At 33.7% G+C, this 26,639-nt stretch overlaps 3 protein-coding genes across 3 annotated transcripts; all 3 read left to right on the top strand.

Moving 5' to 3' along the window:
- Window positions 1-6,103: 6,103 nt before the first annotated feature.
- On the top strand, window positions 6,104-15,143 carry LOC124370605. Its single transcript, XM_046828897.1, has 4 exons — window positions 6,104-6,621; window positions 6,781-6,912; window positions 7,660-7,914; window positions 12,940-15,143. The coding sequence occupies exons 1-4, from the start codon at window positions 6,517-6,519 to the stop codon at window positions 14,935-14,937; spliced, it is 2,490 nt and encodes an 829-aa protein (XP_046684853.1). The 5' UTR covers window positions 6,104-6,516; the 3' UTR covers window positions 14,938-15,143.
- A 4,309-nt stretch (window positions 15,144-19,452) lies between these two features.
- On the top strand, window positions 19,453-24,136 carry LOC124370612 (piggyBac transposable element-derived protein 3-like). Its single transcript, XM_046828902.1, has 2 exons — window positions 19,453-20,434; window positions 24,072-24,136. The coding sequence occupies exons 1-2, from the start codon at window positions 19,453-19,455 to the stop codon at window positions 24,134-24,136; spliced, it is 1,047 nt and encodes a 348-aa protein (XP_046684858.1).
- Window positions 24,137-24,616: 480 nt separating this feature from the next.
- LOC124370604 lies at window positions 24,617-25,685 on the top strand. Its single transcript, XM_046828896.1, has 2 exons — window positions 24,617-24,802; window positions 25,211-25,685. The coding sequence occupies exons 1-2, from the start codon at window positions 24,778-24,780 to the stop codon at window positions 25,645-25,647; spliced, it is 462 nt and encodes a 153-aa protein (XP_046684852.1). The 5' UTR covers window positions 24,617-24,777; the 3' UTR covers window positions 25,648-25,685.
- Window positions 25,686-26,639: the final 954 nt, after the last annotated feature.

The raw sequence follows: 26,639 nt of genomic DNA, 5'->3' as shown, positions 1-26,639 counted from the left end.
TAGACCTAAGTATTTTACATTATCCACTATAACGACTTGCATTGTAGATATTAATATTCCAGAGTATTAATATTTCAATTATCAATGAGACATCCAAGACGATATAAAATATTTTTCGATTAGTAAGCTCCTAGTGAATATTCAGTACAATTTATTACTAAATTGGTTAACTATTAAATATTATCAGGTTTGTCTAAAATAAAAATCACAGTTCTAAATAAAAACAAAGGATTTATTTTAAACTGGCAAATTAATAAGTTCAACGTTTCAGAATGTTCATCACTCTATTTTCCACAAAGAATTGACAAACCGTTTAGTAAATCAAAAAGTTCCTTTGGCAAGAAATAAAAATATTAAGGCTGCGCTCTACCACTCTGGTGAACGCTGATGCAAGGGTTTTGAATCTGCCTTATTGTAGGTTCATTTTTTGAGCTATTACAAACATATTGATGTTATTTAAGTAACTAAATATTTGTATACGTGCATTAGTTTTTGAAATTTCAATTTTGATTCAACTTAAGCTGCACATCAAGTGGAAAGTTTTTTAAAAAAGGGTATTTTCAACGTTTCATAAAATAAAAACGCGAATTTGTATTAAAGAATAAAATACAGACAGTCGTATATTGGAATATAGTAAGAGTAAAACTGCAAACGGTTTATTAAAAAGTTCTGAAGTTAAGGTACAATAAGGCAGACATGCAAGGTCTGCAAGCGATATTCAACGCTCTGTAGGTGGCGCGCGTGGCGGCTACAGCCGGAAACTGTAGGCAACTCTCCTACCACTACCTGCTGGATATTTCCTCTCACCTGCTTTCGCTGGGTTATAACGTGCGGCCTTTCAGTGTTGGTGTTCCTTCAATTTGTTGATTTATAATTCAAACATTAATAATCAAGTTCCTATCTTGCACAAATGAAAAATTGTAGTAAATATTTTGTTTTTAAATAATAATGTATTATGAACAAGTATATATAAAGTATGAACTACAATATTTTTATTTATTCGTCATCCGATCAGTGTGTAAGGATAGGATCGCATAGGATCACAGGCGCCACTGAGCTCACGGGCGGCGGTGTCAAAGGACCGCGCGGCGCCGGGTCTTTCCAACGGCCATGGACGAAACACTACATACGCGCCACCGTTGAACGCCCATGCTATGAATGATCGTGTCGTGTGGAAGCTCTCATATACATTTTCATATCACCGAAATAGTGTTGGCGAACTCTTTCCGTAACAATAAATTCGTAACGTGTAACAACTACCTCTACCTCCTGGGGAACAATAAATTATTGATTAATGTCAATATTTTCAAAATATGAGTGACATAACTCATTATGAGGTATTTTGTTTAGTGCAATATTATAGTCTAGCTATAATAGTTTTTATTTGACTTAATGTATGATTGCTTCATTTGATTGTTAAACAAATCTCATTACATGAGCAGCTATTACCAATTACAAAATAAAGGAATTAAAACATTTTAAATTAAAATTCCACTTTGAACTTTTTACTACAAATGCATATTGCCAGAACTAGTTGATCCAAGATACCCTCGAGGGCTCCCTGTGAGAGACAGGTAATATGTGTATTGAGGTAATGAGGGTAATAGAAATTGTATTTTTATAACTAAAATGAGATGTTTCCTAAATTTGAAGAAAGATGTTAGAGACATTTAATTCATTTTGCATCTAATCCAGTATACAGAGTGAGTGGCTCTAGGTGTGACAAAAATTTTTTGGGTTATAATGCAATGTAAATGTGATACAATGGTGGTTATAAAAAGTCTAACTCCAAAAATTAGTTCTGAAATGAATTATTTTCAGTTTTTCTAAAAAACCCGTGTTTTTGTACGTAAATCTGATATTTCTTAGCAAAGTATGTGAGCAAACTACTCATTTTTACTCATTTTTAGATTCTCCATTAAATTTTCAATTTGAAAAAGTTATCGGTTCAAACGGTAAGAAAAGAAAATTAAGCTTCAGGTCGATTCAAATGGCAAAGTTGCTAAGTTTAAGAAAAACTGAAATATCATTGAACCCCATCTTTTTACCACACCCTGTACACAAGAATAACAACTGTACTTATTTTTTATGTTTTATAAAATGCCTCATAAAACAAGGAATTGAAGATTACAAAAAAGTAAAGCAGTTTAAAATAATTTTGTGGATGCTAGTTACGGATTAATGGTCACATCCTTTATCAATTTTGAATTCCTTATCTTATCACTTTCACCAGTATTGTACATTCATTCCTTATCTTGTTTTGTAAGACCAGTGTCCGCATGAATTACTTCTACCTCCAATAAACTATTTTTCTGCTCAATTTAGTCAAGTGTAGGCTGCCATGGAGTTCACTACTGGAGAATACGCTGATATGCACTTTATTTACGGGTTTTGTGATGGAAATGCGCATTGAACTCCATGACAGATTTACGTACAAAAACACGGTTGTTTTAGAAAAACTGAAAATAATTCATTTTAGATCTAATTTTTGGAGTTAGACTATATACTCAGTGTAATATACTCCGGTAAATTTTTATCCTATACAATTTGCTAAGTAAAAACTGTAATTTCTCTCATGTTGGTCTTGTGATATTTTACTTGATTGTAATTTTAATGTCTTGTTGTGACTTTGTTTTTTGTTGCTGAATTTTGTTATGTTACTATTGTTCAATTCTGTAAAGTTTATTGTTGTTACAAAGTTATAATTACATTCTAATTTGGCAGACGCACAGAGAGTGACATGTAGCTGTGTGTATTAAGTCCTAAATATATGAACTGAGCTCATAAAATATGTAATTTTTTAATATACTGTTGCTTGTTGCGTGGTGAGTTAGTCTTAAAAATCTTATGTGATCTGATAATTCTAAAAAAAATGAAAGAATGATTATATTTACAAGAAAATGTTTGGGTTTACATTATGCATCAAAGAAGTAATAAAATTATGTTAGTTTTGTTGATAAAATTAAAATTGTTTAAATTTTTATATGGTTTTCATAACAATTCCTGCCTTGCCCAGTTTTTCCACGTATAACAGATCGGTAGACACTCTGACCTGACAATATTACTGGAATGATTACGTTTCTGTTCGTTTTCAAATATTTTAGTAGACCGAATTTAAATTAACAAAAATAAAATATATTTTACTAAAACGTTTTTTTTGCATAATAATAAAAGTATGTTGTACCAACGAGTAACGGTAGGAAAAGTACCGGTTACAGTTTCATACTGATTTAGCCGATCTCCACACTACGTGACGCGAGTGCGTTGTTACGAGCCGTACGCCACCGAACGCATTTTCTTTCGGCAAATAACTAAGATGCTCCGTAGTCCCGATACTGTGATCTCTGGCCTGTGGTACATCGCAGTCTTAACAAATCTAAAACATGTACTGTAATAAAAGTGAAAGTGTCATGTAATGTTATTCACATGTAATATTTGAAGGAAGCCACTCCCAGTCTGATTTTTTCTATAATATTTTACTTATCATGTTTTGCCTAAATTATACTACAATATTTTAGATATGTTTAGCGATAGTTTTCATGTGTATCTTTGTGTCCATTTGCTGTCAGCATATAGGGGCAGACTAATGTGAATAAAGCATAGTCTGCTTTATTCGCATGTGGCGTGGGCAAAGTGGCTGAAGAGTGAAAGGCCTACTAGCCCATCCCTGTTAAAAACGAAGTTGTTTGCTCCAGCGCGTGTGTGAGTCGGACGTCGAGCACCTGGCTCGGGTCCCCCGCTCGGCAAATGTCGGAGGCGCTCGGTAAGTTCCGATCCCTTCCACAGCAACTACTCATTGCCCTCCCTACAACCGATTTCGCCAGCGCTCCAAGCGGATTTTTGAAACATCGTACTGCGATTTCTGGCCTGTGGTAGAGCGCACCCTTAATCAAATATATCAAACTAAAAATCAGAGCTCTCTACCAAAATAAAAATCTAATACCACTTGGAAATAACTAAAACAAAAATGTTCACTTCTAAGTACACTCACAATTCAAAAAATAAAAATTTAAACTTCCCTTTACACTAGTTGAACCTTAACTTTCAAGTCTCTGCAATTCAGATTACAACTCTCTCAAACAATTATTAATGTTCAATTAATTTCCAATTAATAATTCACAATAAAACAGTTCCAGCTAAATATTAATAAATTACTAAATTTCCAACTTTCAATTAAAGTTATTAACAAAGTTCAATTTTAATTCAACTTTCTTGCAAGATTGAATCAACTGTAACTTGTATGATTCTATTATGCTCTATTGTTCATCGAGAATTAATTATGCAGATTGCTCTGTAGTTTCTATGAATTTAATTGTTTCCCATAAAAAGACAACAAAATTAATTTAATATCAGATCAGGAAGACTATTTCAATAAGACGTACAATAAATTTGGTGCTTACCTCAAAATCCCTCGCGGATAAAAAAGTTCATATTTTAAATTTGTAAAGTGCTTGATCAGTAGTGTAATGCAGATTGCAAAGATGAAGTTTCACCAATTGTTCTACGTAAATATTATAATATTACAACAGAGCCATAATGTTTTTCTATTTTAATTCCAGGTTTTCCCGACATTTTGTGCTGCTATCAAATTTGTGTGTTGTTTTGTAACATTCTGTAATTATTGTGCGAGTGCTAATTGTTATAATACATTAATAGAGATTGAAGATGTTTAAAGTGCATAAAAAACTATAGTTATTTATTAAAGTTATTGAACTCATTTTGCACATTTATTGAAGTGAGTATATTGGTCGCATACCTCAAATAACCTAAGTAGCATACAAATCAAAAGGTTGTGTTTCTATGTGTGAATATTGTTAACAGTTTGGATAATCAAGTTTTAAACTAATTGGATTTAAAATAATTTGTTGTAATTTACATTTTTTAATCTGCAGTCAGAATTGGTCACATAAGTTCAAATTAAGTAGCATACAAATCACGTGTGAATAACTACTTATTGTTAATAGTGTAGGAATTGGTTTTAAATTAAATTCTGTTGGCCAGTGCCGACATTATACTGTAATTTTAAATTACTAATTTTATAACAAGTATATTTTTTAAATTTACAACTTAATTTATCGTAATGCTATTGAATGTACATTATTTTTTGTTAATCCTTCAGGAGTGTACATAAACAAATTAGATGGTTTTCCGATAGGGCTGAAGTATAATAAGTGGCCTCTATCACAATCGAATTATTGATATTTCTGAATAGCCTATCCGAATTGGATTATAGTTATTTAATGGCTGAAGTATAATAAGCAGCCACCATCACAATCGAATTATTGATATTTCTGAATAGCCTATCCAAACTACTGAATTTCATTATAGTTATTTATTCGGTCAAATTTAATTAAATTTTTAATTATAAATTGTTGATGATGTTGGAGTGTTTTATATTGGATCCGACAGACGACAGGAGATTGGAGATTTTTTACGACACGTAATACAAAGTGAACTGATACTTAACAGCTGTGAATATTTTCAGCTGAAGTTCACCAAAGAGGCAGAAACATTTGTTTACATTTAGATTACATTATTATAAAGTGCTTGATCAGTAGTCTAATGCAGATTGCAAAGTTAAATTTTCACCAATTGTTCTATGTAAACATTATAATATTACAACACAACCATACGTTGAAAGCATAGACTAAGCATAAACATATAAAAATAACACCACTTCTTATTTCAATATATTCTGTACTCACTTTGCAGGATAGAGATTATCCAGATATAAAATTGGAAGTTTTAGCTTTTAACTGAAATTGACAGTTTGTGCTGCTATCAATGTGTCTGTGTTGTTTTGTAAGGTTCATGTTTCAAAAGTAAATACGGCAAATAACATTAAAATATAATAGAATGAAGTTATAAAAAGTGTACTACGTGGCCGCGTTATAAGTTTATAAAAGCCAACAGGCAAAAAGAAGAAAATAAAAAATAAAACATCGTGTAATTATTGTGTGAGTGCTAAAATTGTAATAGTACATTAATAGAGATTATTAGTCGCATTACCTCAAATAACCTAAGTAGCATACAAATCAAAAGGTTGTGTTTCTATGTGTGAATAACTATTGTTAACATTTTAGATAATCAAGTTTTAAACTGGACCTATATATGCATAATGGAACCAACCAACAATTTTTGGGAAATTGAGATATCACCGCCATCTTGAAGAGCTTGAAAGAATTTATACCCTGATTTTTTTACTTTAACTGGCTTTGAAACTACAAATGCAAAAAAAAATCATGAAAAAACATCAAATGCTGTATGTCGGATTCAATATTATGAATAAGGGAACCAAGTGGCTTGGTTCTTTGTTTCAAAATTCAGAGACTGGTTTTGTAATATGCATAACAGAACCAACCAACTTGATTCTCTTTGTTGTGTAGTCTTCATCTTGATCAGCTGTTTTGCATACAGGAACCAAGTTTGAAGTTAGATAAACCTGCTTGCAATACAATAATAATAGAGTAACATAAATGATTGTTTTATGTCTGTATTGTGTCTAAGTGTTACAAAATGGATATAAAGAGAAGAACTTTGTTAATTATGGAAATGGCAAAAGTTCAAACCCCTGATTCTTCTGAACCAGATCATGAGCCTACGTTATTGGAAACTGATCAGGTAAGCACATAATTTTTAGGTTAAATAATAGGTTTTTGAGCCTTGACTAATAATTACTTATATTTATAATGAAATATTGTAATAATAATAAATATACATTAAAATAAGATGAAATTAATATTTTCCAGTAAAATAAATAATTAATTGCCTTTGTTTCAGGAGTCGACAAATATACAACAAGAGCATAGCTATGTCTGCAATGATAGTCCTATATCACATAAACCTACACAGAATGAAGGAGAAAACGGTGTAGATCTCAATGAAATGTTGGAAAATAACATGCCTGATTTGGTAAGTTTAGATTTGGTATAAACTTATCTGAAGGACAGATACAAATTTATTTCGAACATAACCTAGCCTATAACAATAGCTAACAAACTGGCAAAAGTTTAGGGTAGTGGTGTTAATGGCAGAAAGATTTTTTCTACACATTACTTGCAGTATTACGTACCAAAAACTGGCCTAGCCTTTATTTATGAACTTTTGGTATATATGCAGCAGTTGGTACTTGTGGAAAAATCAATATTTTTTACTAATTTCCATGTAAAATTACTTGCTGAACATGAATATGACGGTCTTTTTTGTCGGAAAAGTCGTTAAATGTTCCAAGGCAGCAGATTACAATCATTGAAATCTGTACTTTAAGTAGCATTTAAGTGAATTTAACAGCGTTTCCGACAAAAAAGACCATTATAATCGTGTTCAGCAAGTAATTTTACATGGAAAAATGTTTAAAAATATATATTTTTCCACAAGTACCAACTGCTGCATAGTTACCAAACTTTTTGTTTGGTATTGGATTTTTTAGTTCAATACTAGGCCTAAATTAAATACTAAATAAAAGGTTTCAAAATATCGCCTATTTGCTAATTTTTTCGATTGTCAGCGTGCAAAGCTGTTAGGTTATATTATTATAATTAGGATTGGTAAGCTACTATTCATGTTCATGACTATCTTATTTAGAAATTATGCCAAAAATGACAAAATACTTCTTTTAATCTGAACTACTTCAATTTACAACTTTATGTTCTGTTCTAGGATACAAGCTACCTGGATATTTCAAAAATGGAAATTGTGTACGACTTTCCAAATATTTCATTTGATACCAGCAAATCACAAGAACCTAGTCTAACAGATTCAATATTAGATGATGGTGATAGTGTTCAATTATCTGGTGCTATTGAAATTACAGATAATATTGGAAGAATGATGGTAGAAAATGGAACTAACCATGCACCAGATGATCTTAACTCTTTTCATATTGTTCCTCATCTGGAAATGGAAGAGCATGAGGTAAGAAAAAGGAATACAAATTTTAACATACATAAATTCTTTTCAGGTCCGTAAAAAATCTTCCAGTTATCTGGTAGAGATCTCTTAATGTCTTAAAATTATTGATCGTTTGTAACATATCTTTGCTCCGGCTCTTAGGCTATGGTACTGTCAATGTTGTATTTTATGAATAGATCATAACCAGAAAATCAGTCGGCTGTACTACTAACTCAACTAAAGATTTTTATTTTAAAGATGTTATGTCTAAAATAAATGGTTGAAGATGAATATTTATTAAAGTATACTTTATACCCAAGTAATATTTTTACTCAAGTTTTACTGAAATGTGTTTAAAGAAAACTCATTCATTCTAAATGAATGAATAAATGAATAAATGAATAAATGAATTTATTTCCCATATAGAAATTCCACAATACAATTATTTGAACCATTGAGAAAAAAAACTGGCCAATTTTACAAGTAGTTTGGCCAATTACAAACATATATAAATTCCAATTCCTTAATCAGCAACCAGTCTATGATTAATTAACTGATTAGTTAGTTAATCTAAACTAAATCTAAACTAAATTATCTAAAATAAACTAATTAGAGTCTAGCATTATGCTTATTACAAGTTGTATGCCCGCTGTAGCATCTGTGGGCAGAGATATTCATTTAAAACATGCTTGAAAACCACTACTCTAGCACGTTGGTGAAACACCTTACATCCTTCTGACCATAAAGCCAAGCGACTGTCTTTTTACAAAAGTACTTCATATTGGTTGAGTTCTTTATTTGAAGCGGAAGTTGGTTGAAAAATTTAGGGCCTAGGTATTGAATGGAATGACGGAAAATAGATCTGTTGACTTTTGGTAGTTTAAACGATTTATTTACGAAGCTTCTCGTACTGTAAATATGGTCATTTGGTATAATACTTTCTCTATTTCCGCTCCTAACAAAAAACAGTCTCAGGACCTTAAATATAAAGAGATGTTGAACAGGTAGGATTTGTAGCTCTTGAAATAAAGGGAACGAGCTTGTTCGTTTAGATTTTTTAAGAATTATTCGAAGAAAAAAATTTTGAGTTGTTCTTATCTTATCTATTAAAGTTTTGTAAGTACCCCCCCAGCAAGGTAGAGCATACTGTATTTTTGAATTGATTAATGCAAAATAAAGGGTTCTTAAAAGATTAGAATTACAAAAATTTCTTAAAAAATAAAATTTTCTTATTTGTGATCTTAATTTTGAGTGCAAGTCTAAAATGTGCGGTTCAAAGGTAAGTTTCTCATCAAGCAAAAGACCCAAATATTTTATTGATTTCACTTTTTTCAAAGGTTGACAGCTACATAATTGAAAATTGCAGTTTAGTGAATGGAAAATTAAAGGAGAAGGAAAGTCAAAACCAAAAAAAACCAAAATTTACAAAATTTGTTTTACTGACATTCACTTGCATTTTATTTATTAAACACCATTTTCTTAATAGTAGGAGATCAGAGTTAATTGAATTAGTAAGAAGGCCAGAATCTTTTCCAGTGTAGAATAGAGCTATATCGTCTGCAAAAGCATTTATATTTCCTTTAAAATTAATATCTAATAAGTCATTTATAAAAATTAAGAAAAGAGTGGCAGAGGTCGTTGACCCTTGCGGGACACCTGTTTGAACTATGAGTGGATCACTAAAGTTATTATTTATCTTTACCTGCTGTCTTCTTCCGGTAATAAAACTGTGGAACCAATTCAGAGCTATTCCTCTGATACCAGCAGCCTCTAATTTGTTTAAAAGAATCTCATGATCTACCATGTCAAAAGCTTTTCTGAAATCGACAAATAAGCCCGTTGTTTTTTGTTTTGAATTTAAGCCATTAAAAATTAGTTCAGTTACATTTATTAAAGCACTTTCTGTCGATCTGCCCTTAATAAAACCAAATTGTTTGTCACTAAAAAATTGTGATATATTAAGAAATTTGGTTAACCTTATCAACATAATTTTCTCAATTAATTTAGAAAAAACAGAAAGAAGACTAATAGGTCTTAGATCGTCTAGTTTATAAGAATTTGGTTTTTTTAAAATAGGTACTATTGAACTTAGTTTTAAACTTTCTGGGAAAATACCACTAGAAAAACTGTTATTAATGATATAAACCAAAACTGGCGCAATTTCTTTTATTATATTTTTCAACAGACAAACGTTAATTTTGTCATAGCCAGTGGATTTTTTGTTTTTTAGACTATGAACAACAGCTGTTACTTCATCCACGGTGGTAGGAGTTATAAAGAAGGAATTACGTATGACACGGGTAGGGAATGTTTCATTAGAGGGTGCTGAACCTTGTTGGACTGACTGTACTGAGATAAGATGCCTATTGATTACCTGGGCAATAGAGAGCGGCTCCGTTATCAATGTCGCGTTATCAAGCTCAACTCGGTCGACGCATTTATCTTTGTTGCCTCCAGTTAAGCTATTGACTATTTTCCATTGTTGTGAAATGTCTCCTTTACAGTTTTCTAACATATTTGAATAATAATTATTTTTTACAAAATCAATTTCAGATTTTAAGTTTGTGGAGAATGTTTTAAAATAGTTAATAAATTCTGTATCATACGGTCTTCTTTTCGAGATTTTAAAAAGTTTTTTTCGTTTTCCAAATTTTTTAAGTAGTTTTGATGTAATCCACGGGCTCAGCAACTTGGCTTTCCTCAGTTTACAGTCTAAAGAAACTATCCTGTTACTATTAATTATAATATTATCTAGAATTTTATAAAACCTATCATAACATAAATTGACATCGTTTTCAAAGTACACTTCACTCCAATCAATGTTTCTTAATTCAATCTTAACCTTATTATAGTCTATTTTATACTTAAATGCATTAACAACGCTATTATCAATAGTCTCTATTGTCTGCTTACTAAATTTAAGTCCCAAAACACAGTGGTCGGTAATACCTAACTCAAATACATCACTATAGAATGTATTTATATATCTATTTCTAACAAAGATATGATCAATACTGGTTCGTGAATTATCAGTAATTCTAGTAGGTTTATTTATCAAGGAAACAAAACCATTACTATTTAAAATATCCTTGTAAGAATACGTTACTGTGTTTTCCTCTAGTAAGTTAATATTTATATCACCAATATAAATAACGTTATTTCTTAATTCAGTGACAAGTTGAGTAAGTTCAAGCAAAAAGGAGTTCTCATGTACATTTTGTAATCTATATAAGCAGACTAATTTAAAAAACATATTATTTAATTTGACTTCAAGTAAAAGGGCATCGGCAGAAGTCATATTATTTGATAACAAGATTTCTTTGCAGTCTATTGATTCATCAACAAAACACACAACACCACCTGCTCTATAATTGTTATTGCAATTAGCATAAGTACTGTAACCAGGTAGTGCATAAAGATGTAATTCATCACTACTAATCCAAATCTCACTTAGCACAATAAAGTGTATTTTTTGTTTGATACTACTTAATTCAACAACAAATGCATTAAAATTCTTCCTCAAACTCCTGATATTAGTATAAATTAAGTTATATTTATTCAATGTACTTCCATGATCAAAAAATACTTGTAATTCAGTACCTTCGCTATTCATGTGTTCATTCATTTTTAAAGCTTAACTCATGTGAAATAACCATTTATAGTAATAAATAAGTAACATAGAAATAAATAACAATATACAAATAATGAATTAGAATAAAAAACCAGTATAAATTAGCAACAATCAACAGATAACTATGAATGAAAACAATCAACAATAACAATAACTAACGACAACAATAGAGCTCTGAAATAACAACAACAAAACTTAATAATAATAATTAATTGTATAATATATACTGTGACTTACATGTTTATTTAAGCTTGTTTAGTTCATCGTACGAGTCCACCTTGATACAGCGGTCCCCCTGACATTTCCTGACAAAAAACTTCCCCTCCTTACACCAAGCGTATTGGTACCCTATTTCTCTGCACTTAACTTTCAACTTAGAGAGAAAAATTTTGTTATCAGGAGTCAGGTGCTCGTTGACGTAGACGATCTTATCCGGGAAGGCGGAATTTATCTGTCGAGCAGTTAACCCTTTCTTGTCCTTATACTTGCTTAGTACTGTGTCCCGGATGAACCGTCTGGAGAACTGGACGATGAGGGGCGGTGGGCGGTCCTTTCCGAAGGACGGTACTCGGTGGGCCGTCGAGATGTCGCTCTCCTGGATCTCCACTCCCAAGGCAGCACCAACGTCTCTCACCAGGCCGACCACATCCTCCCTAGGAGTCTCAGGAATACCGTTGACTTCCACATTGTTCTTCCTAGAGTACTGTTCAAGTGCTCTAACTCTGTTCTTGAGAGAAGTCACCTCGGTATTAAGGGTGCTGTTCATAGCTGTTAGGCGCTCGTTTTCTTTCTTAACCAGTGCTAATTCTTCTTTAATAGTTTTCATTAGGTTCGTAGACTCGTCCATTTTATTAGACATGAACTTTACAGATTCAGCTAGGGTATTTATCTCATTTCTTGTAGTTTTCATTTCTTCAATCATCTGCATTTTAAAATCTTGGAGAGCACTGATGAGGTCGTTATTAGAAAATGTAGCCTTTCGACAAGTTTTACATCTCCAGTCTTTAAATGAACGAGTCTTTGTTCCCACGACGTCATCTTGGATGCACTTAGAATGAAAATACTTTTCACAACTTCCAGCGCACTTCACCCTCTGATCTCTTTCGACATCATTACAGTCTATACCACAGATGCCACAGACAGACGACATATTAAAAACAAATACCAAATATATTCATTAACACAACAGCGAACGGTTTAGGTTAAACACAGTCAGTACGGCACTACGAGTAGAAACACGCAAGGCACACAGTAGGTCAGAGCGTCTTATCAGCTCGCCGGTTGGAGCTAGCATGTGATTGAGCATCCAAGTAATTAAATCCATGATCTCTTAAACTTAAGTCCAAGACACTAACCATTAGACTAGCAAACTGCCTATTATGACCCTGAAGCTAATAATCTGTTTTTTTTTTTTTCAGAGTATGCAAGATGATGACCCACTAATTACTGGAAATCAAAATAATTTAATTAATGTTGGTGAACTAAATACTGAAGAACCGAACATTGAGGATCAAGTAGTCGAAGTAATTGCTGAACCCCAGATTGATAACAACAGAGCAGAAGTAGTAGACGAAACGCCTAGCATAACAGATGATAGCTCTTCTAGTGGTTCTGATTTTGAAGAAATTGACAGTTCAGGAAGACCAAAGAAAGGTAGGAAGAGAAAGTATGCACATCAATCTAGAGATATCAGAAAAAAAAGGAAAAATAGTAATAAAAAATACATTTCTCAAACAGGAAAAGTTGTGTACCCTAAAAACTTCAGGGATTTTCATTGTGCTTGCAAGTGTAATGAGAAAGTGTCACTTGAAGTAAGAAAAAGCACTTTTAAGAAATTTTATGATTTGGGGGACTATAATGCCCAAAACATGTTTATTTGTGCATCAGTACAGGAAGAAAAAACAAAAAGACCAACAGTACAACTATCTAAAAGACAGTTTACAAGGAAATATACAATTAACAATACTGTTATTTGCAGGAATATGTACGTACAAACCTTAAGAGTGTCCACAAAAAGAATTAATACAGCTCTTAAAAAGCTTAAAAACGATAATGTGAAAGATGAAAGGGGGAAATGTGGTGGCAGTAACAAGATTGAAGACAAACGGATTGAAGAAGTCCGAAACCACATTAAAAGAATTCCAGCATACAAGTCCCACTACTGTAGAACGACAACAGAATCATGCTGGTTACCCCCTGATATGACATTGCCACGTATGTACAGTTTGTACAAGGCTGAAGTAGAGCATCCTGTGTCCCAATCAAAATATAATCAAATATTTTATGCAGATTTTAACCTAAAACGGAAACCACTTCAGAAAGACACCTGCAGTACCTGTGACACACTACATGCCCTGGAAAATTCAACTACCAGTGATATAGAGAGAGATGAAATTAAAATAAAACATGAGGCTCATCTGAAATTAGTCGAAGAAGTAAGAGCTCAGTTCAAGGACGACTTACTAACGGCAAAAACTGTTGAATCAAAACAAACGCTGTCTTTTGATCTTCAAAAAACCCTACCATTACCTCGTCTGCCGACAAATGTCATTTACTATAAACGACAAATCATGCTTTATAATCTGGGTATTCATTCGGGGAAAACTGGTAAAGGTCATTTTAATGTTTGGCTGGAGAATACTGCTGGCCGAGGTACTCAAGAGGTTGGCTCTTGTTTGAAGAGGCATATTTTGGAAAATTGTCCTGGGATTAAGGAATTGACCTTGTGGTCCGATTCATGTGGGGGGCAGAACAGGAGCATAAAAATAGTTCTCCTCCTCAAACATGTCCTTAGCTTACACCCGACCTTGGAAAACATTGTCTTAAGGTACATGATTCCAGGGCATTCTTACCTTCCCAATGACGCAGAGTTTGGGGATGTCGAGTGCCACTTGAAGACACAACAGAGAATGTACACAGATTCAGATTACATAAGTGTGATGGAGAATTGTAGGAGAAAGAACAAGTTTATTGTAACAAGAATGGAAAAAGAGGACTTCTTTAGCACATCAGATTTAGAAAAGAAAATAACAAACAGGAAAGAAGATGTAGATGGAATAAAAGTTGGATGGCTTAAGTTCAGAGAAATTGAAATCTTTAAAGATAAACCTTTCTCAATATTTGTAAGGACAAGTCTAGGTGGACTGCAACAAGAAATTGATATAAAGAAAAAGAAGAAGGTAGGAGCTAATACGTGCTACTTGCGATTAGCAGAAAATTTACCACTCCTATGGCCCAATGGAAAAGGGATTTCATTGCCTAAGTTAAAAGATCTCAAGTCAATCATGAGTTTAATCCCATCAGATGCGAAGGAATTTTACAAACAATTTTCCTCTGACACCAACGTACAAGATGATATTGATGGTTTCAATGCGAATCTGGATTTTGAACTAGAGGCTGAGGAAAATATCAATTAAGTGAATATAGCATTATGTTCTAGTTTTTTTAATTTGTTCTACTATAAAAATAAATACTAGTGATGACGTATGAGAGATGAAAAGATCCAACTTTCATCAACGATGTAACTGATTGTTATAACGTTTTCCACACACTAAAAAATAATACAAATAGATATTATGTAATTTTATTAGTAATAGATTTTTTAATAAAGTTATTTTTAAAATGAGGTGTATTTTTAAACCTTTAATTATTTAGATTAAACAAGATTGCAGGATAATAACAGACATTTGTATCAATTGGTTCCCTTGTGTTATAAAGCTCAAATCATATTATTTGAATTTAAGCATAAGGGAACCAACCAACAATTTCCTTAATATATCAACCAATATTATATTTCTTGCTGTGGTATTTTATTTAACAACTTAATAAAGCCTTTAATATGTTTATTAAACACATCTGGAATATATTTCTTTGTTACTGGGAATGGGGACCCACGCTAAACTTTTAACCTCTTTTTCTCAGTTAGACATCATTGTGGGTTGGTTCCATTATGCATACATACGTCCAACTAATGGATTTAAAATAATTTGTTGTAATTTACATTTTTAATCTGCAGTCAAAATTTTTTCAGATAAGTTCAAATTAAGTAGCATACAAATCACATGTGTGAATAACTATTGTTAATAATGTAGGAATTGCTTTTAAATTAAATTCTGTTGGCCAGTTCTGATACTATACTGTAATTTTAAATAACTATAATGAAATTCAGTAGTTTAGATAGGTTAATCAGAAATATCAATAACTTGATTGTGATGGTGGCCGCTTATTATACTTCAGCCTTTTAAATAACTATAATCTAATTCGGATCGTCATTTTAGTAGTTTAGATAGGCTATTCAGATATATCAATAATTCGATTGTGATGGTGGCCCCTTATTATACTTCAGCCTTTACATAACTATAATCTAATTCGGATAGTAGTTATATAGGCTATTCAGAAATATCAATAATTCGATTGTGATGGAGGTCACTTATTATACTTCAACCCTAATGGAAAATCATCTAATTTGTTTGTTTATACTCCTGAAGGATTATAAGTGGCCACCATGCCACTTACTGTACTTCAGACCTGTAGGGAATACTTATTTACAGTGGCGAACAAATTAATCCGAACAAAGGGAAATTTTGGTCTATTGTTGGGAATTTTTCCCTCAGTGGCAGCCTGCTTACCCAGAATGCAATAAGTTCATGTTTGGTAATTGAGGTTATGTTGCTGATATGTACACATACTGATTTAAGTGTTTTTATCTGGTTATATAAGTGGATTTATATTAGTTTCTGTGTATTACCATATTTAGTGTATCAAGTCACAAAGACGTACAGTCTACAACAATGGATATTACTCCACGGAAACGCTTAAAAATTGTTGCATTGTCTCAACACACACAAATGACTCAAAGACAGATTGCTAGTGAGTGTAGTCTAGGGTTAGGTACAGTGAATTACATTATCAAACGTTTCCATGATACAGGTTCCTTCTCACCAAAAAGGAAAGGAAAATGTGGCCGAAAAAAGAAAACTACGCCAACACAAGACAGATTACTGGTAAGAAAAAGTAAAATAAATCCGAGAATGACCGCTGCGCTGTTGATCTTAGTAGGGATTTAAGAGCTAGTGGGACCAATGTTTCTGACATGACAGTTCGTAGGAGATTGCTCGCAGCTGGGAGGGTTGCTATCAAACCTAAAAAGAAACAGTTATTGACCAAAGCCATGATGTCAAAAAGACTCCAATGGGCAAAAAATCATAAAGACTGGACTATTGAAATGTGGAAAAATGTGATTTTTTCGGATGAGACGCATTTCTTTGTACAAGGCGAGAAAGTACCCTACGTCCGTAAGTCAGCAGATGAGAAGTTGTCGCCTGCCCATTTGCAACAAGCTCCTAAATACCCACAAAAAAATGTTTTGGGGTTATTTTACCCATGAGGGGACAGGAGCACTTGTACCTGTAGAAGGAATGATGAAATCGGACCAGTACATGGACATATGCCAACGTAGAATCGTCCCACTCATGCAAAGGAATCCAGATCTCATTTTCCAACAGGATCTTGCGCCATGTCACACTTCTAAGAAAATGAAAGCATTCTTCAGAAATCAACATATTGAGGTTTTGTCGTGGCCAGGGAACTCTCCCGATCTAAACCCAATAGAGAATCTTTGGGCATTATTGAAGAAAAAACTTGGGAAAATGGATTGTTGCAGAAAAGATGAACTAATCAAGTCGGTAATTCGGGTCTGGTTTCACGATGAAGACATTAAAAACCATTGTTCTACACTGGTGGAATCAATGCCAAAGAGGGTTAATGAGCTCATCAAAAATAAGGGAGGTCATATAAACTACTAATAGCGTGTAAGTTGTTTCATTGTATACTATACATGTACAAATAAAGTTTTCTGTCAAAATTCATCTTGTTCGGATTAATTTGTTCGCCACTGTAGTATATTAGATAAAATAAATTCTGTTGGCCAGTTCCGATACTATACTGTAATTTTAAATAATTATAATGTAATTCGGTAGTTTAGATAGATTAATCAGAAATATCAATAATTCGATTGTGATGGTGGCCACTTATTGTACTTCATACCTATAGAGAATACTTATTTAGTATTATAGATACCGTAGTCTATGTTGTTATACATTTTTATCTAGAAGTTACTTAATTAAAATTACATATTCAATAAGTTACTCATATTCATTGTGTACTATTATACAAAATTTTATTTTTACAGAAAAATGCCACGTCTTCGTGGAAGAGGACGAATAGTTATTCAATCATGTGATTTATATGCTACATAATTTGAACTTATGTGACCAAACTGTTAACAAGTTATTCACACATAGAAACACAACCTTTTGATTTGTATGCTACTTAGGTTATGCGACCAATATACTCACTTCGTTCAATGAATTTTCAAAATTAGTTCAATAACTTCAATAAATAACTATAGTTTTTTATGTACTTCAAACATCTTCAATCTCTATTAATGTAATATTACAATTAGCACTCACACAATAATTATACGATGTTACAAAACAACACACATATTTGATAGCAGCACAAACTGTCAGGAAAACCTGGAATTAAAATAGAAAACATTTGAACTGTGATCGTAGCGCATTCTGCTGGATACAATGTAAAACATTCCAAGATGGTCCACCCATTTAGGAGGAGTTCAGCTCCATACACACACACACACACACACACACACACACACACACACACACACACACGCACACACGCACGCACACGCACGCGCGCGCGCGCGCACACACACACACACACACACACACACACACACACACACACACACACACACACAAGAAATATAAATATAAAGATAATGAAATTCGGTAGTTTAGATAGGCTAATTAGAAATATCAATAATTTGATTGCGATGTTGGCCGCTTATTATAATTCAGCCTTTAAATAACTATAATCTAATTCAGTTCGTCATTTTAGTAGTTTAGATAGACTATTCAGAAATATCAATAATTCGATTGTGATGGTGGCCCCTTATTATACTTCAGCCTTTACATAACTATAATCTAATTCGGATAGTAGTTATATAGGCTATTCAGAAATATCAATAATTCGATTGTGATGGAGGTCACTTATTATACTTCAACCCTATTGGAAAATCATCTAATTTGTTTGTTTATACTCCTGAAGGATTAACAAAAAATATTGTACATTCAATGGCATTACGATAAATTAAGTTGTAAATTGAAAAAAATATACCTGTTATAAAATAGTTTGTTTCAACTTTTTTACCTTCAGATTAAGTAAGTTTTCATTTAAAACATCCTCTCTACATTTCACATCACTCATGTTATACTCACACACTATCGGTTGGTCGAAGTGTGATTAAATGTACATGTGATGAAGTTAGATATTGTAATAACTTTTTAATAGACATTTTTATCAAAACAGCCCAGATTGTTACAGATTAACCCTTTGAAGCACAGTGGCATCATAGTGAAACCACCTATGTTTTTATTTCTATTCCTTTCCCGCATAGTGGTGCATATACGAAACCACCTTCCAGAAGTGATTTAGGACGCATTCTAGCGGCAAATTACGTAACCGCTCCACTAGATTCGCCCAAATCCCGGCAGGAGCGTTGTTTGCCACGACTGGGTGAAAGAAAAGTCCATGCCTTGACTGAGTGTGACATATTTGTATTTCTTTTGTGCTTTGATCACTTTTGGTAAGTACAAACATATATTTTCAGTATAAATGTACTTAAATATATACATATAAACTATAATAATTAGATTTGAGATGCCAGGCGAATAAATATTAGGCGTTATTGTGGTGGTTTCACCACATGACCACCATGCATTTGGGGTCGGCCGTCGTTTATACTACGTACCAGTTGCTAAACCTGTTTTATATTGTTATTTTTACTATATAAAACTACTTATTACATTTTTTACAACTGCTTATTGATTTCAGGGGGTACTATAACCATGGAGAACAAATCCATAGAGGCTTGGCTGGCGGAAACTGAAGACATCCCATCTGACCCTGAATCAGAGGACGACGAAGATCAAGTATACCCGGATGTTGCTGAAGGAATATACACAGTTGCAGAAAATGGAATCTTAGAGGTAGATTATTTGGACCTAGCCCAAACAGCTGAAGGTAATGAAATCCCGATTTTAATTATTAATGAAAATGACTTTCAAGATAATCATAGTGCAGAGGGGGTAGAGCCTGGCATTCCCGAAGGTAATGCAGTCTTGGACGTTCAAAATCAGCCTATGGACGTTCAATTTGATGAGGACTCTGAGCCTTTGGCTAACAGACTTTACAAAGATAGTGTTACGTGGTATCAAAAGTACTACTCACCCAATAAGTCGTATGATTTCAATGAACGCACAGGTCCCCTAATTGACGCTTCAACCCCAGTTGATGTGTTTTCAGCTCTTTTTCCCGACGATCTAGTTGACAAACTTGTGTTTGAAACCAATGTTTACGCTACCCAAATAGGTGGGGGCGTTATCAGATTTCCAACAACAAGGAAAGAAATGAAAGTGTTTCTAGGCCTAAATATCCTAATGGGAATAAAAAAACTTCCCTCCTACCGTGATTACTGGTCTTCAGAGGCAGATTTGAGAGATGACTACATATCTTCATACATGTCTGTGAACAGATTTGGCTGGCTTTTAACAAATTTACATATAAACAATAATAATGACATGCCCGAACGAGATTCTCCTAATTATGACAAACTATATAAGATCAGGCCTCTCCTAAACAAGCTTCAAGAAACCTACAAAGCATGCTATGCTCCATCTCGATTTCAATCAATTGATGAGAGCATGATTCCATTCAAAGGTCGGAGTGGAATCAAGCAATATATGCCAGATAAGCCAACCAAACGTGGGTACAAAGTTTGGGTGAGGGCTGATGAAAAAGGCTTTATCAGCCAATTTCAAATCTACGAAGGTAAAAGGGCTGGAATAGTTGAAAAGAATCTTGGGCAAAGGGTAGTAACAGAACTCACTGAAGAATTAGTAAATAAGAATTATGTAATATATTGTGACAATTTTTTTAGCTCAGTCAATCTAATGATTTACTTACAGAAAAACAATATTCAAGCTTGTGGTACAACAAGAGCTGACAGACAATTTTTTCCAAAAGAGTGTTTGCCTGAAGGGAAACATATGAATCAAGGAGAACATGACTTCATGTCAACTATGACTGGAATTGTAGCTGTCGAATGGAAAGACAAGAGAGGTATCTACTTTCTTTCTAATTACCACAATCCTAACGAAGTGACAACTGTAAACAGAAAACAGGCAAACGGTGAAATTGTAGCTGTTCCATGCCCTATATTAGTAAAGGACAGACATGTTGAAATCTACCTACTCAATAGATCGCAAGTCCAAAAAGTGGTGGCACAGAATCTTCTGGCACTTTCTGGACACAACCATAGTAAACTCTTTTATCATATTTTCAATGCTATCCCAGGGAAAACCACTGACACTAAAAGAGTTTAGGAGAAGCGTGTCAAAAGCCCTTCTGGGAGTACCTCGTGGAGAAACTAGAGGAAGACGAAGTTCTTCAACTCCAATCAACAACTACAAACCAAAGGTTCCACAAGAACTTCGTTTTACGGAAAATGCACACATGCCAGTAAGAGGAACGTCTCGACGTTGTGCTCAATGCTCCAGCAAAGAAGAAGTTCATCGGTCGAAATGGGTATGTGAAACGTGTGGTGTTGCCCTTTGTTTGAGTGAACTAAAAGATTGTTTCCGAGCCTATCACCGAAAGGAATAAATAAAAAGTGTCCACATATGAAGTAATAATAACATTATCAACACAATCAGTTTTGGATTGTTAGAATAGTCATTTATTGATTGTATTAAATAAAAGTTGGTGGAGAAAATTTAATTTTATTTGCATACACCCAAAGACCGTACTTGCATAGTGGTTATGCAGTGAAACCACCTCAAAAATAAATATAAATTATGATTGACAAAATCTAAAAATAAATGTACTGTACTTACAAAGGTTATTTCTATAGGGAAACAATATAAAATCACTAAAATATTCATTTTTTGTAAAACGTGCTTCAAAGGGTTAATCAAAGTTTAAAATTTTCGAATTAAAGACGTGTGTACAGGACAACGTCTGTCGGGTCTGCTAGTATATATGTATATATATATATATATATATATATATATATATATATATATATATATATCATAACATATATTGTACAAATCATAGAAATGCTGTAAACTTACATTTACATCATCACTGACAAAAACAGGCATCCAATCAGTACGTATCAATAGTGTACGCAACTTTTTATAATCTAAACATTTGTATAAGGATGATTTTTGAGTACCAATACCCAATGGTCAGTTATACTTGCAGGAATAACATCTCACCTAAATTTGATATTTTTTGTGTTTCTAACTAAGACATGATCCAAAGAAGAAGAAAGACAATTACAAACCCTAGTAGGTGACTTTACATAGTTTTTAAATCCATAGGTGTGTGTGTGTGTGTGTGTGTGTGTGTGTGCGCGCGCGCGCGTGCGTAAGAGTTGTTTGTGAGTGAGTGCGTGGGTGTGTAGGATGTGCATGTGTGATCCAAGTCTCTCTCTACTTATATTGGTTAATTTTTAATTGTCTTTCTGATTGCTCTTTTTTATGTAAGCTACAAGTTTTTATACATTACCTTTTTAAGTCTTCAAATTTTATTTCCTAAATAAGTATATTCCTTTCAAATTTTAAATTTACTCAGGTATTCCATGCTCTGGCCTGGTTAATTCTTCATTTTTCATTTGTTAATGAAAATGTTTTTATTGATGTCAATTCTTTCCCTTATTTTGATTTAAGATTTTTGAGTGTTATTGGTAGTGCAGACTGATGAACTCGTTTACCCCACACACGGGCTGATGTCCATGTGGGGATAATTTCCTATAAATATATTTTTTATGTATTTTAATTACTCTGTATATAAATCAATCAATCAATCAATCAATCGTAGGTAGCAGCACAAGCCACCCTACAGCACAGTGGAAGAAACAGTTCATTTTCCCTCCATTTTTAGTCAGTCCAGCATTGTTGTTATTAGTAATTGGTTATTTTGGCAATTTCATAATCTTTTCCTGATTAATGACGAAATTTTATCAGGTAAAAATAACGTTTTGTTTTTAGGTAGAGTAGACCGGGGCTAGTTGTGACAGGGGCATGTGGTGACAAATAGTTTTTCAGACAATCCACAGGTAGCAGCACCACCCGGTCACGTAGACATATCGTCGTACTAATTAGCAAACCTCCTAAGTCCATTTCTTTGTTATTTTGACTTTTAATACCAACATTTCAAGAAAAAAAAATATCTTTTCTGTAATGCAAACCTCCTATGTGAGAAAAATCCCGTTAAATAATAAAAGTGAATACAGAAAACCTCCTAAGTCCATGATTCCATTTTGTGAATTGGCACACCTGCTAACTCCCAGTTGATCCATTGTTGGTGACCCAGGAAACGTGGTGCTGTGTTTAACATTAATTGTTAATGTGTTCCTGTGTTAATTCACTACTCACATGGAGAGATTTACAAAAAGTAAGTATTAAATTTTATTACTTACTGTAGTATAGTAGTTATTTTTTACATTACTTACTTAAATGGTGTAAACTTTTGTCTGGGACTTAGGAGGTATGCTAATATTCAGAATTTAGGTTATGCCAGTTGACTTTATGGAGTTAAGAGGTTTTCTGTTTGACATCAGTATGTTGTTTAACCTTATTATTTGGCTAATAATTATTACTCCCCAAAATAATTCTTGTATAATTCATTATTAGTGATGAATAATCTAAATTATATTTAGCTAATCGTTAACCTCGACTAGGTAGGCCTACTATATTATTCCCAGGACTAAATACAAAAGCAAAGGTCAATAACTACTTTTTTCATTGGAGATAGGTTTAAAAATTAAAAAACATTATCTTCAACAACTGTATTTATATTACAGAACATCAAGAAGACGGTGAATCTTCTTCGTCATCCTCGATTATTGACCTATCTACTTTGTCAAGAGGGGAAAGACTAGTGAAATTAGCTACAAACGTGAAACATTGTGAAGGGACTTTCGTGGTTAATAGTGATGGATCACTTTCAAATTTTGAACACGATAATAAACAGTTGATTTTAGATGTAACTTCAAATGTAGATGATGCTGAAACCAACTTAGTCCTAAGTACAGGCCCGTAGCTAGGCTGGGGCAACCGGGGCATTGCCCCGGGGCCCCCGGCCAGGGGGGCCCCCAAATGAAGGTGGAAAAATTGAAAATGAAATTAAAGTTTATGTGAAATTTATTGATTACTGTAAGGTCGTAGGGATATTTCATCGAATCATCAAAATGTCTTTATAAAAAAATATTTAAATAGCTTTTCAATATAAAATAATGGACAGATATTGTTCTCACAGAGATTTCGTAACAAAAATAGACAGACTATCAATCAGCCTGTCAGTTGTTACGCAATTAAAGAAATGCAGTTTGCACTTTTAGTTCACCTTACTCCCCCATCCCCAACAGTAATAAACTCGTCCTGACGTCGACGTGACGTAGAATGCTCCGTCTGCCGACTGCCTCTGCCACAGCTGACAGACGACAGTGAGAGTGACTACGACTAGTGAGCTAGTGACAGACAGCCCGGATAAGGTTATGTTATGTTGATGATAAACTAACACCAAAAACTGACGTTTTGGCGTTCGTCCGTTACTCGTTTGTTACGGTGTTAAAGTGTTATACAATTTGTATTCTTATTCTTGTATTTGTTAAAATGAAAAGAAGCTATGAAAGTGGGGCAAAGAAAAGGCAAGACAAGAAGAAAAGAGAAGAGGATGCTTCAAAGTGTTCTTCCACCCTATCTGCCTGGTTATGTCCTACCACTAGTACTACTACAACTAAAAGTACTAATGTCACATCTACATCTAGTACTGAAACTAGACCAATAATTGGTGAGTGGTTTGAATTTAGATACGGTATTTAGGCCTAATTAATTAGCTTGGCCAATAACTATATAATTAATATCTTAAAATTTAACTATGTTAAAATTAACTGTGTTAAAAATTAACTAGCCCTTTCAGGCCCCGACCACAATATTTTGTGGGTTCAGTTAAAAATTTATTCTTCACAGCATAGACCTTTTTACAAGTTGTGACCCACATCACAAGATTTTGTAGGTTCTACTGAACACAACCAGCTGGTCTGTTTGGTGCTACAGCCTGGTGGCGAGTTTGAGAACTATTTTGTATGTTGTTGTTTATCCAAGATGACGCTGTGTGCTGACGCTGCAGGTAAATATACAAGTTTTTTACATTAAAACTAATCAAAACCAACTTAGCTTGCCTTGTTTTGGTTAAGAAAGAAATGAAGAATACAAAGATAGTAGTTAAATGATGAAACACTGTTTTTAATTATCTGTAAAATGACAGTAAAAGTTAACCTACAAAATTTTGTTGTCTGGGCCTGCAGCCCTACTTTGTTATTTTTTAAGTACTGCTACGAAACTAAAACTATGTTGTATACTTATTTTAATAATAACTTAAAGTTATGCAATTTGATTATACAAAGTGGTACCTAAATTGTGGTTACTCTAACATGGTATTTACATAGGCCTAGTCCTAAAAAGTTGGTGCATTTGAAAATCTGTTGTAGGCCCAAGTAAATGTTAAAAATTGCTAATCAAAGTGGTATTTTTTTAGGAGTTGACAATTTGTCCTTTCTCAATGACGACCAGCTATTAGAGCTTTTGGAGAACTCTGATTTGGAAGATTTTGATATTGATGAAGAAGATGTGCCACAACTGCAATTAGCTGTAGCTAATGAAATGGAAGCAGACCCACAACGGTGTCCATCACCACTGAACTCTGACATTCCACTACAAGTCCGGATGGAACAAGAAAAGCTCAGACAACGGTGGAGAATAAAACCTTGGGAAACGCCAATTGTGGCACCCATCATTGAACTTCCAGTAAGTATTCTCGTAGCCTACATTATTAAACTTAGGCCAGATCAAAACTTAACTTTCAAGAATCAAAGTCAAGTTCGTGCAAAGTTGTTTAGTTTGATTATTGTTGATGTTATGTCAGGTACAAATGAAAGAACTACAAAAAATGTACTGCAAAAAATATTCTTTTAGCAGACTAAGATTTGTTTTGTTGTTACAGGTGGAGGAACTTCTAGGCCCTGGTGTGAGTAACCACACTTTGGACGGTACCTTACTGAAGAGCTGTTTGAGTTAATGGCTGTAGAGTCTAATAAGTATAGCTTGATGACTGCAGGTAAAGAGCTAAACACTTCACTATCTGAACTAAAAAAGTTTTTTGGGATCCAGCTGATCATGGGTACTATAAGATACCCAAGACTTCGAATGTACTGGGACCAAAAGTACAGACTGCCAGCTGTGGCTGATGCCATGTCGAGGAATAGGTTTACAGAGCTAAGGCAAAACTTACATTTGGTTGATAACAATACTGTAAACAAAAAAACAAAACAAAACAAGTTCTGGAAAGTCCAACCCATTATAGATGCTGTCAGAAACCGTTGTTTGGTATTGCCTCGCCAAACAGGAGATTACAGCATCGACGAGCAGATGATTCCATTTCTTGGTGCCTGCCCTAGTAGACAATATGTAAAAAATAAACCTAGACCAGTAGGTCTAAAAACTTTGTTTGCACAACATCAAGTGGTCTAGTTGTAGACTTTGAGATGTATCAAGGTAAAACCACTCCTTGGGAAGACAGTGGTTTAGGTCTTGGGGCAAATGTAATCCTGCACCTGTCCAAAACCTTGCCAGCTAATTCCCGACTTCACTATGACCGCTATTTTTCTACACTAAGTTTGCTTGATGCCCTTAAGGAAAAAGGTTTTTTTGGGACAGGAACTATAATGGGTAACAGAATTGGGAAAGCAGTCCAGTTTCCAAAAGACAGTGAAATGATTCGGGGGGAATCCGTCCAAAAAGTCAGAGGGGATGAAAGTGTTTGTCTGACTAAGTGGAAAGACAACAAGACTGTGCTTATGGCTTCAAATATTTATGGGGTGGAACCAGTACACGAAGTTAAAAGGTGGGACAAAAAAGAAAAAAAACTATTCAAATGTTCATTGCCCAAACGTCGTAAAAATGTACAA

Source organism: Homalodisca vitripennis, unplaced genomic scaffold, assembly GCF_021130785.1.
Source record: "Homalodisca vitripennis isolate AUS2020 unplaced genomic scaffold, UT_GWSS_2.1 ScUCBcl_315;HRSCAF=2044, whole genome shotgun sequence".
NCBI lineage: Eukaryota > Metazoa > Arthropoda > Insecta > Hemiptera > Cicadellidae > Homalodisca > Homalodisca vitripennis.
The sequence above is the reverse complement of the archived record's forward strand: the minus strand, read 5'-3'. Positions and strand labels throughout refer to the sequence as shown.